The sequence below is a fragment of the Sus scrofa genome, chromosome 14 (assembly GCF_000003025.6).
Source record: "Sus scrofa isolate TJ Tabasco breed Duroc chromosome 14, Sscrofa11.1, whole genome shotgun sequence".
Lineage (NCBI taxonomy): Eukaryota > Metazoa > Chordata > Mammalia > Artiodactyla > Suidae > Sus > Sus scrofa.
The window spans coordinates 99,923,996-99,940,987 of NC_010456.5; the positions used below are offsets into that span (position 1 = coordinate 99,923,996).

Sequence of the window (16,992 nt, forward strand, 5' to 3'; positions counted from 1 at the left end):
AGCAGGAACTCTGTGGTTGCTCTTTTAAGCCACCAAGTTTATGGTGGTTTTTTTTATGCAGCAATAGATAATTGAAACAGTTATCAAATGTTAGGTATTTTCTACAGCTTTAACTTTACTCCTGGGCTGTGAAGAAGTTGCAATAGTGTCAGTTAAAGAAGCCAAGTTTTCAAGGAGACTAAATTCCATAAAGACCGGAGCCTATATGCCATAGTCACTGCTCTGTCTGCAGAGCTTAGCATAGTATTGGAACTGAACAGAAGTCCCAGATATTTGTTGATTGAATTATTAAATGACTGAATGGAATTAAGACTCTATACAGTCAACACAGACAAAACAGCTACCTTAAACAGTTTTTACCATGCATTTTTCTTTCAAAAAGTTTTTTTTTTTTTTTTTTATTATCTGAAAAAGTGATACCTCAGAAGCCAGAGGATGTTTTAAAGGGAAAGGTTTGTAGGACCAAGGCAATAGTTAATCTTGACTCTTTCTTTTCTTTTCTTTTTTTTGTCTTTTGTCTTTTTAGGGCCTCACCCTTGGCATATGGACGTTCCCGGGCTAGGGATCCAATCAGAGTTACAGCTGCCCAGCATATACCATGGGCATAGTAACTCGGGATCCAAGCAATGCTGGATCCTTAACCTACTGAGCGAGGCCAGTGATGGAACCCACGTCTTTGTGGATTCTAATTGGGTTCATTAACCACCGAGCCACTGTGGGAACTCCAACCTTGACTCTTTCTGAATGTCCCTCCTACACCTAGACAAATGAGGGCTACTCCGTGAAGCACCTATAAATGCCCCAGTATCTGCTGGTGACACACACAAAAAATTAGCTTTTTCTACTATTGGGATAGCTAAAAGGCAAAAAATGTGTTCCATATGGCTAGAATTAGTATTAAGGGAACCAAAGTGGAATATCTAATAGCCAGTGTTAGATTGGATGTTAAAACAGTCAAAGCTGTCTGTCTTGGCATTTCGAAATGCCACTTGGACACAGTGAGTGCCTCGTCCATTCTCTATGGTTCTCCCTGAAGCACCCAGCCCAACGCTTATTTCTCTGAGAGTGATAATTTCTTACAGCACATTTCTCTACTGAGATGTGAAAGGAGACACAGCCATCTGAAATAGCTCCTGGAGATGAGGGAATAAAGAACTTTAGTGGAAAATTCTCTTTTAGAATACGGTTGCTTATATGATCCATCCTGGTACCTTCCAGAGAAAAATAAGCAAAATATCTTTATTTAAAAGAACAGCAATATTTGTAATTAGGATAAATGAAATAAGGGAAAAGCCTTCACATCATTGGAAGAATGGATGGTTTACACTAAAACCTATAATTATTATATATTTTTTTATTCTCTGTTATTTAGAAAACAGTGGTTAAGCAGATAAAAATAGAGAAGATTGCTTAAAAATTAAAGCCATTGATTTAGATCTCTATTTGAAAGGTCAGTGTGTGGGAGATGAGAAAGGCACTATAGCAATCAGAATGTTCAACAACGACATTTTAGCAGCAGGACCTACAAAGAGCACATAAACTATTTATATCACCCCCATCAAGTTGCTGGTCATTTCAATTATCAAAGAAAATAAGAAAGGAATTTTCTTTGGATACTCTTTGAGTGCAGTAACAAAACAGTTTTGGAATCAGCTGTTAGCAACTATAATTAAAGCTGGATTATCTTGTTCACTAATTGTTCTATATAGTTAGTCTCCCTGAAGCTTTATATAATTCTTTCTTTGTTACAAGCCTCTGTTTCTCTCTAGGACAATGTGAATCCAGACAGGTAAAGAACTGAAGTGTCTGGGAACCAATGTCCTGTAATATCTGTACAGCCAAGCAGATACTTGCAATTGAAAATGAAAAAAAAAATGTTTTTTAAACTTTCTATACAATAAATGGGGTCAGCTATTTAGAGGTTTCAGCTCTACCACCTGAGTAAAGAGATCTCTTGGGTAGGAGACAGTGAAGAAAAACAAAATTTGAAAAAAGGATTTCATACAGGAACCCACTTGACACTAGGAAACGGAGGACATTTTTATTCATTAACTTCTAATAACCACCTGATATTGCTGTAAGGCTGGCCAGTTATCTGCCAACATTGGTGGTCCTTTCACTCACCACTAGAGAGAAGTAGAGGGACTTGATGTTTAGAATAGCAGCAAAACTTATTTCCCATTTTCTTCCTTCAGCAGATTGAAGTGCTTGTAGTCCAGTCTCATAATCCAGCACTTTAATGCTGGTGATGCCCACCCTCTCTGCACCAGAGTAACTTGAGCCACGAGAATTGGAAAGGATTCTCTCTCCTCATGTCTAACTCCAACAGGGCAGGAATGAATCCATTTTCTTCCCAGGAAGTGGATTTCAGTTCTGAGACAGTATTAGTCTCAGATACTGTGAGACTAATCTTCACATAGGCGGGGCAGAGGGGTCTGGGCAAAGTAGGGCAGTGCTAATAACAGGAACTCTTGGGGACAAGATCAGTAACCTGAGAAAAAAACATGGGATGTTTTAACCCTCCCTAATCACTTCACTTCATTTAACTTTATCTTCATTTTCTCTTTCCTCCTTAAGCATTTGAACATAGCTCTCAGGTTCTTATCATTCAATCTCTTGGAACACCTAGAAATCAGGAAGTTCTTATTCTTGGTGATTTATAAAATAAAGAAATCTCTAGCTTACACTAGGCTGCATGGACAGGATTTTCATTTTCTTTCTTTCTTTTTTTTGCCATGCCCACAGCATGTGGAAGTTCCCAGGCCAGGGATCGAACCCATGCCACAGCAGCTGCAGTGACAACACTGGATCCTTAACCTGGTAAGCCACGGGAACTCCAAGATTTTCATCTTTGGAAACCAATTAGAGGCCTTTCTTCTACTCTTTCTAGGCTGCTCTCTATTTCTTTTTCCATTCGTGGCCTCTTCTTCCCCTAGGCTGACCAGGACCATACACAAAACCAGTCTCCAATAATTACCAACACTGAAGATTCAGCAGGTGGCTAACTCTTGAAGCGCTGTCTTAAAAGGAGGTTGCATGTAAATTTAAAGTTTTATGGAACCTCAGAGATCTCTAAGAATAGTGTAAATATCCCTGGTTTAATTAGTAGTCCTGGAATTAGGTAATGGTCTGTGGCTTCTAAACTAGCTCTCTTGGGGTTTCTAGTCTTCAGGGGCTGCCTGCAACTGTAATGTGCTCATATACCATATTCTTTCTCTTACACTGAATAAATCCTCTTTAGACCTTCCTAGGCACCTACTCAAAATTACAGCAATACAAATGCAAACTGATTCCATTCTCTCAGATCTAAAAGACTATTAGTACCTCAACCTATCAACTTAAATACTTTTGGACTCGAATTCTACTTGAATTCTACTTCCTAGGGGATAGAAAGAAGGAATTCTAGGTTGGTATTGCTGCCCACCCTCTCCAAACGAAGGTGGACAATTCACTTTGCAGCTGGTCAATGCGCTCTGGTTGTCAGCCTTTCTGAATCAGCTCCCTCACGGGATAGGTCTATCAGTCCCAAGTAAGCAGACTTGACAAGTTTGTTCTGGGCTGAAGGCCATTGACTAGGTTCTCCGACCAGATAAGTCACTTGGCTGAGTCTACAGTAGGTGGGGCACGCTCACCAGCTCAGAGGCAGTGACAAAGTTTGTTGCAACATCGTTAAATTCACGCAGCGGGCTGCTGCCCGGAGATACCCTTTTGCCCCAAGAATACAGTACCTGAAAGTTTCGCCCTAAGGGGTAGTGTACTAGCTCCAGACCCCCAGGGTTTGAGAAGTCGCGGTGCTAGGGAATCTAGAACGCGGAGTCTCAGTTTTCCGGCCTCTAGCTTGCTCTGGGGGTAGCAGGCGAAGGGTGCGACCAGTTTGGGAAGTCTCGCTCTAAGATTTGCAAGAATCAACGGCAGCGACCAAGGCGAGGGGAGGCGGGGGCACGTGCTTGGATGTGGGTGCTTGTGTAACCAGCTCCTCAGGCTCCAGTCCCGACAGCGCTTCAGCGGGAGGCTCGTCTGAACCTGTCTTTCCACCAAGACCCAGGAGGCTCTGGGGTCCCTCTGCTTCTGAAAGGCGGGAGCCCTCTGGGCAAAAGAAGCGAAACACTTGCCTCTGGAGTTATCAAATGGGAGTGGGAATTTGGAAAGTTCCCCAACTAGGATCACACGTGACCTCCCCCTGAAAGTAGTTCCGACTGTGGCCCGTATATCCCTCCACCTCTTTTTGAACCCTCCTCGGTCTCCTCGGCTCCGCCCACTCGCCGGGGCTGCAGCTTCCTACCGTCGCGTACTTCACTCTCCGGCCCAGCAACCCGAGTCTCCGCCCGGGTGGTGGAGCGCGGAACCGGGCCCCGGGGCGATCCAGCCAGCCAGGTTTTCACAGCGGCCCAAAAGGGGGCGGGGCGAGGAGTCTTTGGCTCAGTTCGACGCGGTGAACCCTACTGGAACCCCGAGGGGAGAGATGCTCTCTGCTCTCCAGGGGGCTGGGGTGCATCCCAGCGTCGGGTATCAGCTTTCATTTCACCTGGACATTTGTCCTTTGGGATCTAGAAATTCAGGGGCGATGTGTTCATATTCAGCACGCTCTGCTGGACCTTTCAATTTTAGGGCAAATGAACCAGGTTGCCGGGGAAGCGGGAGGTGGGGCGATGCAAGGGAGCCGGATGAGGTGATACACACTAGAGACACAATAGGGGATTCTTTGTATTAAGACTGACACCTTGAGGACACGGGTGGGGGTGGGGGATAGGTGGATTTTTTGGCAGAGGCTGCTGCAGTCAAATCCCTGCGAACGATTGTGATCCGACAGCGGTGCAAAAGGACGGGGGGTTGCAGGCCGTGCCAGGGAAATCTGGGGGCAAGGGGAGAGGTGTCCTCGCTGTAGGGACCATCCTTGCGCTTCCCGGTACACTACCAGCGCAGTCACCTGGTCTTTCCCACCTGTGCACAGGTAACCTCAGACTCGCGTCAGTGACACTGCTCAAAGAACCTGCCTCAGCCTTCACCTTAACCCCCCTGTCTCGCTCGCAACAGCCTATTCTGCCTCGGGTTGCGTTGCTGGGCACAGGCTATGGTTCAGCTCGTCCCCCCACCCTGCGTTGCTGCAGAAGCAGCCGCAGCAAGTGCAGCTTCAGGAGGGGGCCTCGGAACAAGCCCGAGCGAGCCCCGGGCAGTCATACTGGGCATGCTCAGTGGCGCCAGCAGGTTGGGGACTCGGCGCTCGCACCAGAGCTGCCGCTTCTGCCCCCTCCCTAAAACCCCAGCCCTGCCCTGCGCGTCTCTCCCCTGGCGCGGTCCGGCCCGCCTCCCGCCTCCCGCCTCCCCTCGGGCTCCCAGGCGCCCCTGCCCCTAGCGCGGCGGCGGAGGGGGCGGGCAGGCTGGCGGGCGGTGATGTGGCGGGACTCTTTGTGCACTGCGGCAGGATACCCGTTCGGAGCCGGGACGCGGCTGCGCTCAGTTCTCTCCTCTCGGAAGCTGCAGCCATGATGGAAGTTTGAGAGTTGGGCCGCTGTGAGGCGAGACCGGGCTCAGGCGAAGGAGATGAGAGACGGCGGCGGCCGCGGCCCAGAGCCCCTCTCAACGCCTGTGAGCAGCCGCGGGGGCAGCGCCCTCGGGGAGCCGGCCGGCCGGCGGCGGCGGCAGCGGCGGCGTTTCTCGCCTCCTCTTCGTCCTCTTTTCTAACCGTGCAGCCTCTTCCTCGGCTTCTTCTGAAAGGGACGGTGGAAGCCGTGGGCTCGGGCGGGAGCCGGCTGAGGAGCGGCGGCGGCACCTCCCGCTCCTGGAGCGGGGGGGAGAAGCGGCGGCGGCGGCGGCGGCGGCGGCTGCAGCTCCGGGGAGGGGGTCGGAGTCGCCTGTCATCATTTCCAGGGCTGGGAACGCCGGAGAGTTGGTCTCTCCCCTCTTACTGCCTCCAACACGGCGGCGGCGGCGGCGGCACATCCAGGGACCCGGGCCGGTTTTAAACCTCCCCTCCGCCGCCGCCGCACCCCCCCTGGCCCGGGCTCCAGAGGCCGCCGGAGGAGGCAGCCTTTCCGAGGATTATTCGTCTTCTCCCCATTCCGCTGCCGCCGCTGCCAGATCTCTGGCTGCTGAGGAGAAGCAGGCCCAGTCGCTGCAACCATCCAGCAGCCGCCGCAGCAGCCATTACCCGGCTGCGGTCCAGAGCCAAGCGGCAGCAGAGCGAGGGGCATCAGCTACCGCCAAGTCCAGAGCCATTTCCATCCTGCAGAAGAAGCCCCGCCACCAGCAGCTTCTGCCATCTCTCTCCTCCTTTTTCTTCAGCCACAGACTCCCAGACATGACAGCCATCATCAAAGAGATCGTTAGCAGAAACAAAAGGAGATATCAAGAGGATGGATTCGACTTAGACTTGACCTGTATCCATTTCTGTGGCTGCTGCTCCTCTTTGCTTTTCTGTCACTCGCTCTTATAACGTGGGAGTAGACGGATGCGAAAAATGTCCATAGTTTGGGTGACTATAACATTTAACCCTAATCAGATTTCTAGATCATGTATATTTTGTGCTGCTTTTGAATGCATTCAGCCTAGGGTGTGTTCATCTAGACAGAACTCTTGCTTGGTTGCAAGTGTCAAGGCGCCCATGGGTTTCTTAGTCTGTCTACGGGGTCTCTTCCTAAGGGCTATTGTCCGTTAATACAGAATACAGTACAGTGTTAGTGGATTAGTGAGCTCGGTAATCCGGTCTATTAAATGAACAGAAAAGTAGATGCTTTGAGGTTGAGCATATTTCGATTAAATCTTGGCTTTAGGCCCTAGATCAAGGGTATAGATCAGATTAAAATGAAAATTAGTGTTGCACGTACGCATATTGCATCAGAATCTTGCAGTGATTGTTTTGAGTTTCCTGGGTTGCATTGATAGATTCTTTTAAAATGTGAGTTGTGAACTGATTTGCATAACTTTAGAGAGAATCATTTTAGCATATATGGTGCTCATTTGAAGGCAAAAGTAGGTTTGTGTGTTAAAACAAAGTTAATTACAACTTTGAACTGCATGTGGAAGTTTTGTAGCTTGAAATCAATAGTGCCGTGGTATATCTCATAAATCGTTCTTATTAGATCTTTGTTAAATTTGCTCCCCTCCCCCCATTGGGGTGATATGGGATAGGATATGAAATTTGCAATTCAGTAGCATTTTATATTCAGTGCTCTTGTGACAAGTAGTAGAATGGAGATTGAGTGGTTTTTGATCCCAGATGATAAGGTTGTATAGGTTGAAGGGTATAGTGTGTAGCAAATGGTGATTGCAGAGATTAAACTTCAGTTTCACTTGAAATTTAAGTATTATTGTGATGCCAGAATTGCTGCTCACCTTATTTAGGTATCATGTCCTCTGACACCTTTGGGTATCCGTTAATCTTACTCTGACTTGTGTAGAATGTCAAGTACAATTTATCAGCTAATAATCAGACTGGCAAGAGTGGATTACTCCAGCTTCAGATTGTAGGTGTGTTCCGCTTTTTCCATACGGTGTCTTAAATTTACTGAGTCAGCTTGTTGAATAAGATAGAAACCCAAGAATTTCAATAGTGTATAGTATTGGTTGTCTAACAGGCCCTTGTACTTCAAAAGATGCTGGTTATCAAAAGGCATTAATCTTTGCAGTTTCAGGTATAATAAGCTGGCTTTGATCAAGGATGGGAATGGAGCCCTTTTTTGCAGAATGAAAAGTATCAGAAATTGAGAGTTACGAAAGGCCAGTGTATAGACATGAGACAGGATTAAGTTACTGGTCTGAGGTGACTGAAGCATTTTTTTAAGCCTCTATTAAGATAAGAAATTTGGTGGTATGAATTTTACTAGTTGACAATATTTAGTTAAAACTATGTAGTTTTATAAGTGTTAATATTCTTTAATAAAAGTGGTTTCTTAGCAACTGTCAGTAAACATCTCTCCTAAAGGTAAAGTGAGACTAAAGTGTTTATATATGTACAGCTAAAAATTGTGGGGGAGTTTTTTTGAATCAAACGTTGTATATCTGGAGAGATTTTATTCCTTCGGGTTATGTATGTGCACATAGTGTGCACAGCTAATTTACTCGAAGTATTTGTTTTGAAATGAAGATAAAATTACTGAAGAAATAGCTTTACCACGCACACAAGGTAACCGTTTTCTGTTAAGTTAAAAAAGAATGTTTAAAAAGAATATTTGGAAATTTTAAAGTTGCATTAATTGAAAACTTTACTGAGACTGAACTTGACCCGCTTACCCAGAAGTTAATTACGGAAAAACTCTTCTGATTTGTAACTTACTTCAAAAATAGTCTACTGTTGGCGTAAACTGACAGTCATCTGAATATATAGGAACACATTAATTAACTGTTTAACTTTTTAAAATAAGCCTCCATTCAAAAAATTTTCCAGAATGCTGTTTATTAGATTGTTTTTAATATTCACAGTATGTTTATGCTACTTTTGCTATACCCATTTGATTTAAACGTATCAGAGTTATAAGACTAACATTTTCCTACCAGATTCTTATATATGAGCAGTAAGTTGATTGGCCATTTCTCCTCTGATTTCAGAAAATGTGTGCCTCTATGTCTGAAATTTATGACTTATAACTTTCTCTAAAACTGTCCTCTTAGTTATGGTATGCATAGAAAGCAGTATCATATATTGCATCAAATGACTAATAACATTTAGTTTCTAGAGTTGTGGTTTTATTGAGCCAAATGATGATATATATAAAAAAATCACTTAGGAAAGTCAGTAACTGGGCTTGCTCTTTTGATAGTTACACTTCCAATAATTTTGATATACCAAAGCACTTTGGTTTGCTTGGTTTCACTTTAGTGTTTTGTTTTTATTGTAGGGGGAAAAATTAAAATGGCCATTGAAGGCTTTGTCTCTAGCAGGTTGCTCAATTTCAGAAGCCAGCCTGTTCAAAGTTAAGTTCTTTCATGAGCGTAGTGATTGGAGTATTTTTATCTGATAAAGATTAATAATGAAATGATTTCTCAAGAAAATTGAAGACAATATTTTTTTTGCAAAATTGAATTATTCTAAAAGTAATTTGTTGGTAGAGTTTTATCCTTAATGGTAGTCTGAAAGTAGCACTGAACATGAGACAATAATTCATTGTCTTCAGATTTCAGGGAAACTTTAGGCTTTTCTTGTATTTTTATTGTTTGATAAGTTTGTGTCTTCAAATATTAACCTTCATAGGGACTATTGTTAATTTGTAGGGAGTACAGTAACTATTTAGCTGTATTATCTTTTAAGATCAGTGGTTACTGACATAACCATATTGTGAGTTTTTTTTTTAAAAGTTATTATTCACAATTTTTATTTTACACTGTTTTATATTTCCTAAGTTGTGTTTCTTTCCTGTGGAATGTGCCTGGGCCACCTAATTGGTCTGTGATAATTTACATTTTCATAAAGCTTATTCAAGAATAGAGAGCACCTGAGAGGAATTTACAGCTTCTACGGCTTAATATAAGCTGGCTGTTCATTGTAAAAGTTAGCACAGTAGTACAGTCCTCAGTGCAGAGTTAACATTGCTATGATATATTAAATAAATATCATAAAATATGGTAAGATATAACCACCTTAATTTTAAATTTAGTTTAAAAAAGAGAAATAATGCATTTGTGTATATCACTTTTTAGAATTTTATTTTAACAACATTCAAGATAGCTGGTGATATTTTAATTCTTATGTGGAACAGTATAACATCTTTTTCCTTTTAACCATACACACACAAAAATATACGATTCTCTTAATGTTACAAAATTCCTTACTTTTTGGAAGTCTTCAGTACTGATTTTTATTTTTTAAATTTATTTTTAAATATATATTTTATTTTATTTTTTGGCCGCACTTGGGGCATGTAAAAGTTCCCAGGGTAGGGATCGAACCCTTGACACAGCAGTGGCCCAAGCCACTGCAGTGACAATGCTGGATTCTTACCTCCTCACTGCACCACAAGAGAACTCTAGTACTGATTTTCAGATGTCCTCATTTTGAAATTTGCCCCATTTGCTATTTGTTCATTTGGTGATAGCTTAATTCTTTTTAATAATTTTTAAGCCACTTAAGAAGTAATCATTTAGTGATTAGTGTCATAGGAGTATTTATTATGAGAAAATCAGTTCACAGAGTTTCTACATTTAATTGACTCTCAATAAACATTCCACTTTAAAATTTTTATCTTAGCCTTTTTAGGAAGATAGCAGTACAGGAATTTTTTTAAAAATTTTATGTGAAATTGGAGTTTGTAAAGAGAAATTCAGAAATTTGCATGCATATGAGTTTTTCACTTACTTGAAATGTTAGGCCTTGGCTGTACTATAAGAATTTAGCTTCCAGAAAATATATTATTAATGATAGAATAAGAAATTTCCTGATACTTTTTTTTTTCTTCCTGTAGAGACCTTTAGTTCTGAGGTTTTATTTCTATGTCATATAACCGATTCTTTTTCTCCTGTCTCTTTTTCTGATGGTAACTTAATTTTAAGTAAAGTTAGTATTGAAGAATTCTCTGTGGCCTGAATTTATGAAGGAAAGGTGTTAGGATTTGTCCTAAGGATAGTGATTCAAGACATTTGAATCAGCTTGGGTGATTGGGGTCTGAATTGATTTCAGTAAATACTCAGTTTTACAGTATTAATATTCTATTTTACAGTTGCTTTCTACTTGGTAGTTTTGAAGTTAATGCACTTGCTGTCAGAAATAATATCAGACTGAACAACCCTAGGCTGGTAAAGATTTGCTGAGCAAACCGATGTCCTTAATTCATATTACTGCCACATGCATTCTTACTGGTCAAAAGTGTTTTGGTCTGTGATTCTCTTTCTGAGCGTTGAATATATGTATGTACTTAGTAGTGTAAAATACTTTTCGTTTGTTAGGAAAGGCGAATTTAGTATATTGGATTTGAGTGTTTACCAATCCCCTAATTTTTTGAATTTTTTTTATTGGTAACAGAAAAGCTATTAGCAGTTAGGTCCTTTTAAAAGAATTTGCATTGGAATAAAAAATTTTGGAAAAATTAATGTTGGAAAAATATTAATATAGGAAGAATAAACATAATTTAGGGGCAAATTAATTTTGGATGGGGAGTTTTAATTTAGTTCAGTATAGTTAGGGCAGATTCTTTTGTAATAGTTTGCATTAAGAGATGGGTGATCTTCAGTATTAGGTATACACTTGTTGTATTAGGTATACACTTGTTAATAGTGTTCAGAATATTGACAGATTTGGATACTTGGCTGCACCTTCTAGCAAATAATATTTTTTACCTGTACACGGTGTGGAAAAGAAGACTGTGTATTATAAGTGACTATATACGTAATTATCATCAGTAGTCATCACTTCAAATATGAACAGTGAATCTCTAAGTGTTTGAGTACTTTATGTGTATTTATGTAAATGAATACAAGGTTAGCAGTATAGTCCTATATCTAAAAAATGAATACATCCTTAAAGAAGAGATCACCTTGTGAATAAGTTTTTATAATTTTCAAATGAAGTTAAATCTATTTTAAATTACTTTAAAATATCCAGTTTTGGTTTTATTGACACATTGTGTGTACATTGTTTCATGTTAGATTTTAGGGTGGCTGTGTAGACTCTGGAACCAACACTGTCTGTGTTGGAATCCTGGCTCTGCCTCTTAGTAGCTGGATGACTTTGTATAGCTTACTTAACTTTTCTCATTCTATTTTACCCGCAAAATGAGGATAATGGTTCCCACTCACAAAATTTATTTTGAAGAATAAATACAATATATAAGTAATTTACTTAGTATAGCACCTGCCACATTGTAAATACTAACATGGTAACTGCTGCTCTTAAAAATTATAATTTCTGATTTCCCATGTATGAGAAATTATATTTTCATTTATGGGAAGAGCAGTGATTTTAACTGAATTTCCTCAGTTTTGGATATGTTAGCATGCTAATTGGTTCAGGCTATGAATAATTTTTAAAATAGGGGTATTCCTTTAGGAGCTCTGAGTGTAATGTGTCTGTGATTTTGCTGTTTCATCACAAATAGTTTAAAGCTCTGTTCTCTCATACTGTTTGACCAAAAAAAAAGTTAATCATGCTAATCAAAGAGTTTTTGCTTTAAATACTAAAGTAGGATGAAAACTTCCTCTATTATGGCATAATGAGGTAGAAATTTGAAAATAAAAAGTTACTATAATATTAGATTTTCTTTAGTGTTAAAGATAGGTGAACTAAAATATATTTTTATTCACAAAGAGTAATCTTCATCCATCTCAAAAGAAAAATTTAATATGATAACAGCAGTTACGTAAACTGTCTGTCAATAAAGATATCTTAGCGTTTCTTTAAAGTTCACATTTTTGGAGGAGTCATGCAACTTTGAATGCCAGGTTAACATTTATTAACAATACCATTTACACTTAATATAATCTGGCAATGCATTAATATAGGAATTTTATTTAGGTTAAACTTATATATTATTATCTCCTGTTTTCTCATTTGATCAGTAGTTTCAATATAATTTTAGGTCCTAGAAATGGGAAGATAGAGCTAATGGACTTTCTTCTTCATTTATTTTTAACAGGTATGGGGAAGGATGGAATGAGCTTGAGGTGTGCTTGGTAAAGGCCATTACTTGTGCATAGGGATCAATCTTTTTTTCCTTTCCTAGTGCTGGTCTCCCAGCAGTGTCACAGTTCCCTCAGTAGTGAAGCACTTGATTTCCAGTGAGATTTGCTTGTTTGTTTTGCATTGCAGAATGAATCGTGCTCTAATTGTATATATGACTATTTGATTATGTGATTTTTACATATTTTGTTATATGTTGTATAAGCTAGTATATTTTTGGTGCAAGTCTAGTTTGTATAATTGAACTGTGCATTTTGACTTCTAGGAAAATTTAGTTATCTAAAATTCTCTCTTACTTTCTCTCTCTTTCTCTCCAATGCTACATGCACCGATATTTTGCTTTATATCGCTATCCAAAACTTATAGTTGATTTAGTGCTGTTAAAGACCTTCAGAATAATTTTCACTTTTATTTCTTTGAATTTTTGTAGATTTTCACGCTAAAATATAGTAAGGTCTCTATTCTTTAGTAGTAATTTCAGGGATTGCATTCTTCTAATTTTATAAGTTTGATATTTTTGATATTTTAAAGAGGATGTAGTTATTTAAGGTATAATGAAATGCCCTGTGATTTGGATCAGGTGTTCTTTAAATCAAATGTATTCTTTTTTTGTTTTGTTTTGTTTTGGTCTTTTTGCCATTTCTAGGGCCTTGGCATATGGAAGTTCCCAGGCTAGGGGTCGAATTGGAGCTGTAGCTGCTGGCCTACACCAGTGCCACAGCAACACGGGATCCAAGCTGCATCTGTGACCTACACCACAACTCACGGCAACGCTGGATCCTTAACCCACTGAGCAAGGCCAGGGATCGAACCCGCAACCTCATGGTTCCTAGTTGGGTTCATTAACCACTGTGCCACAACGGGAACTCCAAATCAAATGTATTCTTAAAGTGATTTATAAATACAGAATACATGTTCAAAGCTCCCTGTTTGAACATGTCACAGTTCAAACTGTACATGTCACGGTTCCCTCGGTGGTGAAGCACTTGATTTCCAGAGAGATTTGGAATTTTTTAAATGTATGCAATTTTTTTTTCCATTTAAAATTCTTTTGCTGTCATGAATTTAGTGAGACTCTTCTTTTTGAGTGTTCTCGTTACTCTAGAACTATTTATTGGAAATTCAAAAAATAGAATTGAAATCTTTTTTCTACTTATAAAAAAGAGTAACTTGTAAAGGCTACCAGAAGATTGAGTCCAAAGAAAGATGTTAGGGTTTTTAGGCACCTGGTACAGTATTTTTCCTGTTGTTACAGGTGATTCTCAAATGTTAGATGGCATCCAAATAACTTGCAAGGCTTGTTAAGTCATAGTGCTTGCCCCACCTCCAGAGTTTCTGACTCATCAGGTCTGGGTTGGGGCCTGAGAATTTGTATTTCTAGTAAGTTCCCAGATGGTACATGGGGAATCAAACTTTGTGGACTACTGTGTTATATTATCTCCTGTCAAGCAAATCCTTAATATATTATCTCCTTTTGTTTGATAGAATTTACATATACATTATATCATTTGATCTGTAAACTCCAGATAGTCCAGCATGGCAAATGTTATCCTGGTTTTTGTGGACAAGGCAATGAGTTTAGAAAGACAGCATAGGGGAATGGAAGGAGCATAGATTTGGGTGTCAGCTAGACTTAAAGTCTAGCTTAAATCCTTGTTCGTCTACTTTATCAGTCTTATAATAAAAGGGTAAACTACTTAACTTTAGTGAACTCTATAGTTTCCACATCTTTAACATGGTGATTAAAAACCCTTAACTTGTAGGGTGCTTTTTTTTTTTTTTTTCCCTCTGTAGGCATGGCACACATGGAAGTTCTAGGACTAGGGATTGAATCCATGCCACAATAGCAAGCTCAGCCACTGAGGTGACAACAGTAGATCCTTAACTCTTGCCACAAGGAAACTCCCATAGGGTGCTTTTTAAAGATTTGTTAGAATTTATTTTCAGAATATTGGTTACCGACTGGGAGTATGGTACCGTGTCTGAGTATTTGACAATGTCTGGAGTTATTTTTGGTGGTCACAGCTTGAGGGTCAAAGGTGGGGATGATATTGTCATCCATCTTGGGGGATAGAGGCCAGAGATGCTGCTAAACATTCTGCAATGCATAGGGCAGTCTCATCCACAGCAAAAAAATTGTCTGGCCCAAATTGTCAACACTGCTAATGTTGAGAAACTAGTTTAGAGATATAAGGTGTCTGGTATATAGTAAGTATAGTATTTGATTAAAGTTGCCCTTAGGTTGTGGTATTTAAGAAAATCAAATTACTAATAAATGATAGAGCTAGGCTTTTAATATATATGTTTTCTGATTGCTGCTAGGCTAATATTCTTTGTAACGAGAGACCTTTGTCCACAAAGATACTCCTGATAACAACAACAATAATAAAAAGGTTTATTTGAAGAAGGCTTGTGTGTTACGTGGCTGATTGTGAAAGTGCTCATTTGAACTACTGTTAGGAAAAGCTGGGGGTGTTTTCAATAAACGTGTAAATATAGTGTACTATATGAAGTATTCAAAAGGATATTACCTAGAACTTCTCTAACAGGATGGATGTGCTTTATTATAAGAGCACTTTTTTTTTCCATTTTTAAATTGCCAGTAGTTTTAAAAGTAATTCTTAGCTGCTTCCTTTAATTATGTAGTTAGGATATACTTTGCTCACAGGATAATTGTTTTGTGCTGTTTAATACACTCTTTAGTCTTACTTTTTTATTCTAAAGCTGCTTTTGTTATAGTCAGATGTGATGAAGTTAAATCTGCTGATGTAAAATGGCAAATTTATGACAAGTTATAAAAACTTCTCTTATCTTTCCAGATGAAGAAAGTAAGGCCGACTGTGAGGTTTTCTGATGCATGTGTTACATTCTTTTCTGGACCCTAAATTTGTTATGTGAGCCTGTTGAAAGTGCTTATTTATCTACATTGAAAACTTGCATTAATGTGTGAAGTTTTTAGAAAAAATTGGGATGGAGTTTTAGATTAGTCCAGATACGAGAAGATGCCAAGGGAGTAGCTTAGTGGATTCTGAATTTTGTTTTGATTTTAGGGCAGACAAATATAATTACGGGAATGTTCTAGGAATAGATTGTTTGCTATGATTTTTTTATGTTCACTTGATTTTACAATCCACTTTGCCTTTAAACTTTGCACAGACAGAGTGAAATATTGAAGGCCTATTTTAAAATTCCTTGTGAAATTTAAGTTTTGCCTGTTATGATTCTTTGTGAAATTATAAGAGATAGAGATAGTGATAAATATTTTAAAACTAAGACTGCTAATCATATGATAGCTTCACATTTGTTAAGAAAAATAAATAGCATTTATTGCTGTAATTTAATTAGATAAGGCCTATCTCTATGCCATTATTTCCTATAGTGTTTAATACAATCCACCATAGTGAACTTAAAGGTGTTTGTGTGTTTTAACAATTTCCAAAGCACCTCATAATTGCTTTATTTTAAATAGTGAAGTTATCAGAAGTATTTAATTATTTCTCTGTAGTTATACATTAAACATGCTTCCAATATTTGACTGATAGTATTTCCTGCTGTTTTCTGATTTTCTTTAGATTTAAGGTGACTAAATATTAGGAAAAGCTTTCATGATTTTGATTTATAAAATCATAATCTAGTACATGAAAAACAGCTGGAGTATTGAAGCTTTTCTTCCCCTTATTTACTTGCAGGACAGCTTTTGCATATTTAAAATTTTAAACATTTTAATTGTTTAAAATTGAGGCAAAATAGGAGTTCCCACTGTGGCTCAGTGGTTAATGAACCCGACTAGTGTCCATGAGGACGCGGGTTTGACCCCTGGCCTCGCTCAGTGGGTTAAGGATCCTGTGTTGCTGTGGCTGTGGTGTAGGCTGACGGATGTGGCTTGGATTAGACCCCTAGCCTGGAAACCTCCATATGCCGCAGGTTCGGCCCTAAAAAGACAGAAAGACAAAAAATAAAATAAATAAATAAATAAAAGTGAGGCAAAATAACATTTAAACACTTTTGATCTGTCACATTTCTTTTTTATAGTTTTTATATTGTAGGAATAGTAACTTACAGTGGATATAGAAATAATTTGAATAAACTATCACATCATTTTATTTTAATAAATTAATTAATTTTTTTGTCTTTTTAGAGCCACACCTGCGGCATATGGAGGTTCCCAGGCTAGGGGTCCAATCAGAGCTGTAGCTGCCAGCCTACGCCAGAGCCATAGCAACGCCAGATCTGAACCTTGTCAGTGACCTACACCACAGCTCATGGCAATGCCAGATCCTTAACCCACTGAGCGAGGCTAGGGATCAAACCCGCAACCTCATGGTTCCTAGTCAGATTCATTTCCGCTGGGCCACAGACGGGAATTCCTCACATCGTTTTATACTAAA

The 16,992-nt window shown here is 39.6% G+C and overlaps 2 protein-coding genes across 3 annotated transcripts in view; one reads left to right on the top strand and one right to left on the bottom strand.

Annotated features, from left to right (window-relative positions):
• KLLN (killin, p53-regulated DNA replication inhibitor) lies at window positions 1-4,892 on the bottom strand. The gene is given in 3 exon segments (XM_021073704.1): window positions 1-4,248; window positions 4,251-4,439; window positions 4,809-4,892. Coding segments are annotated over 3 exon segments (846 nt in total). The 3' UTR covers window positions 1-3,675.
• Window positions 5,595-16,992, top strand: part of PTEN (phosphatase and tensin homolog) — a 92,030-nt gene continuing 80,632 nt past the window's right edge. Inside the window, exon 1 of one of the 2 annotated variants that reach the window (XM_021071996.1) lies at window positions 5,595-6,377. In XM_021071996.1, coding sequence (XP_020927655.1) covers window positions 6,299-6,377 — 79 coding nt within the window. In that variant the 5' untranslated portion in view covers window positions 5,595-6,298. 2 annotated transcript variants of the gene reach the window in all.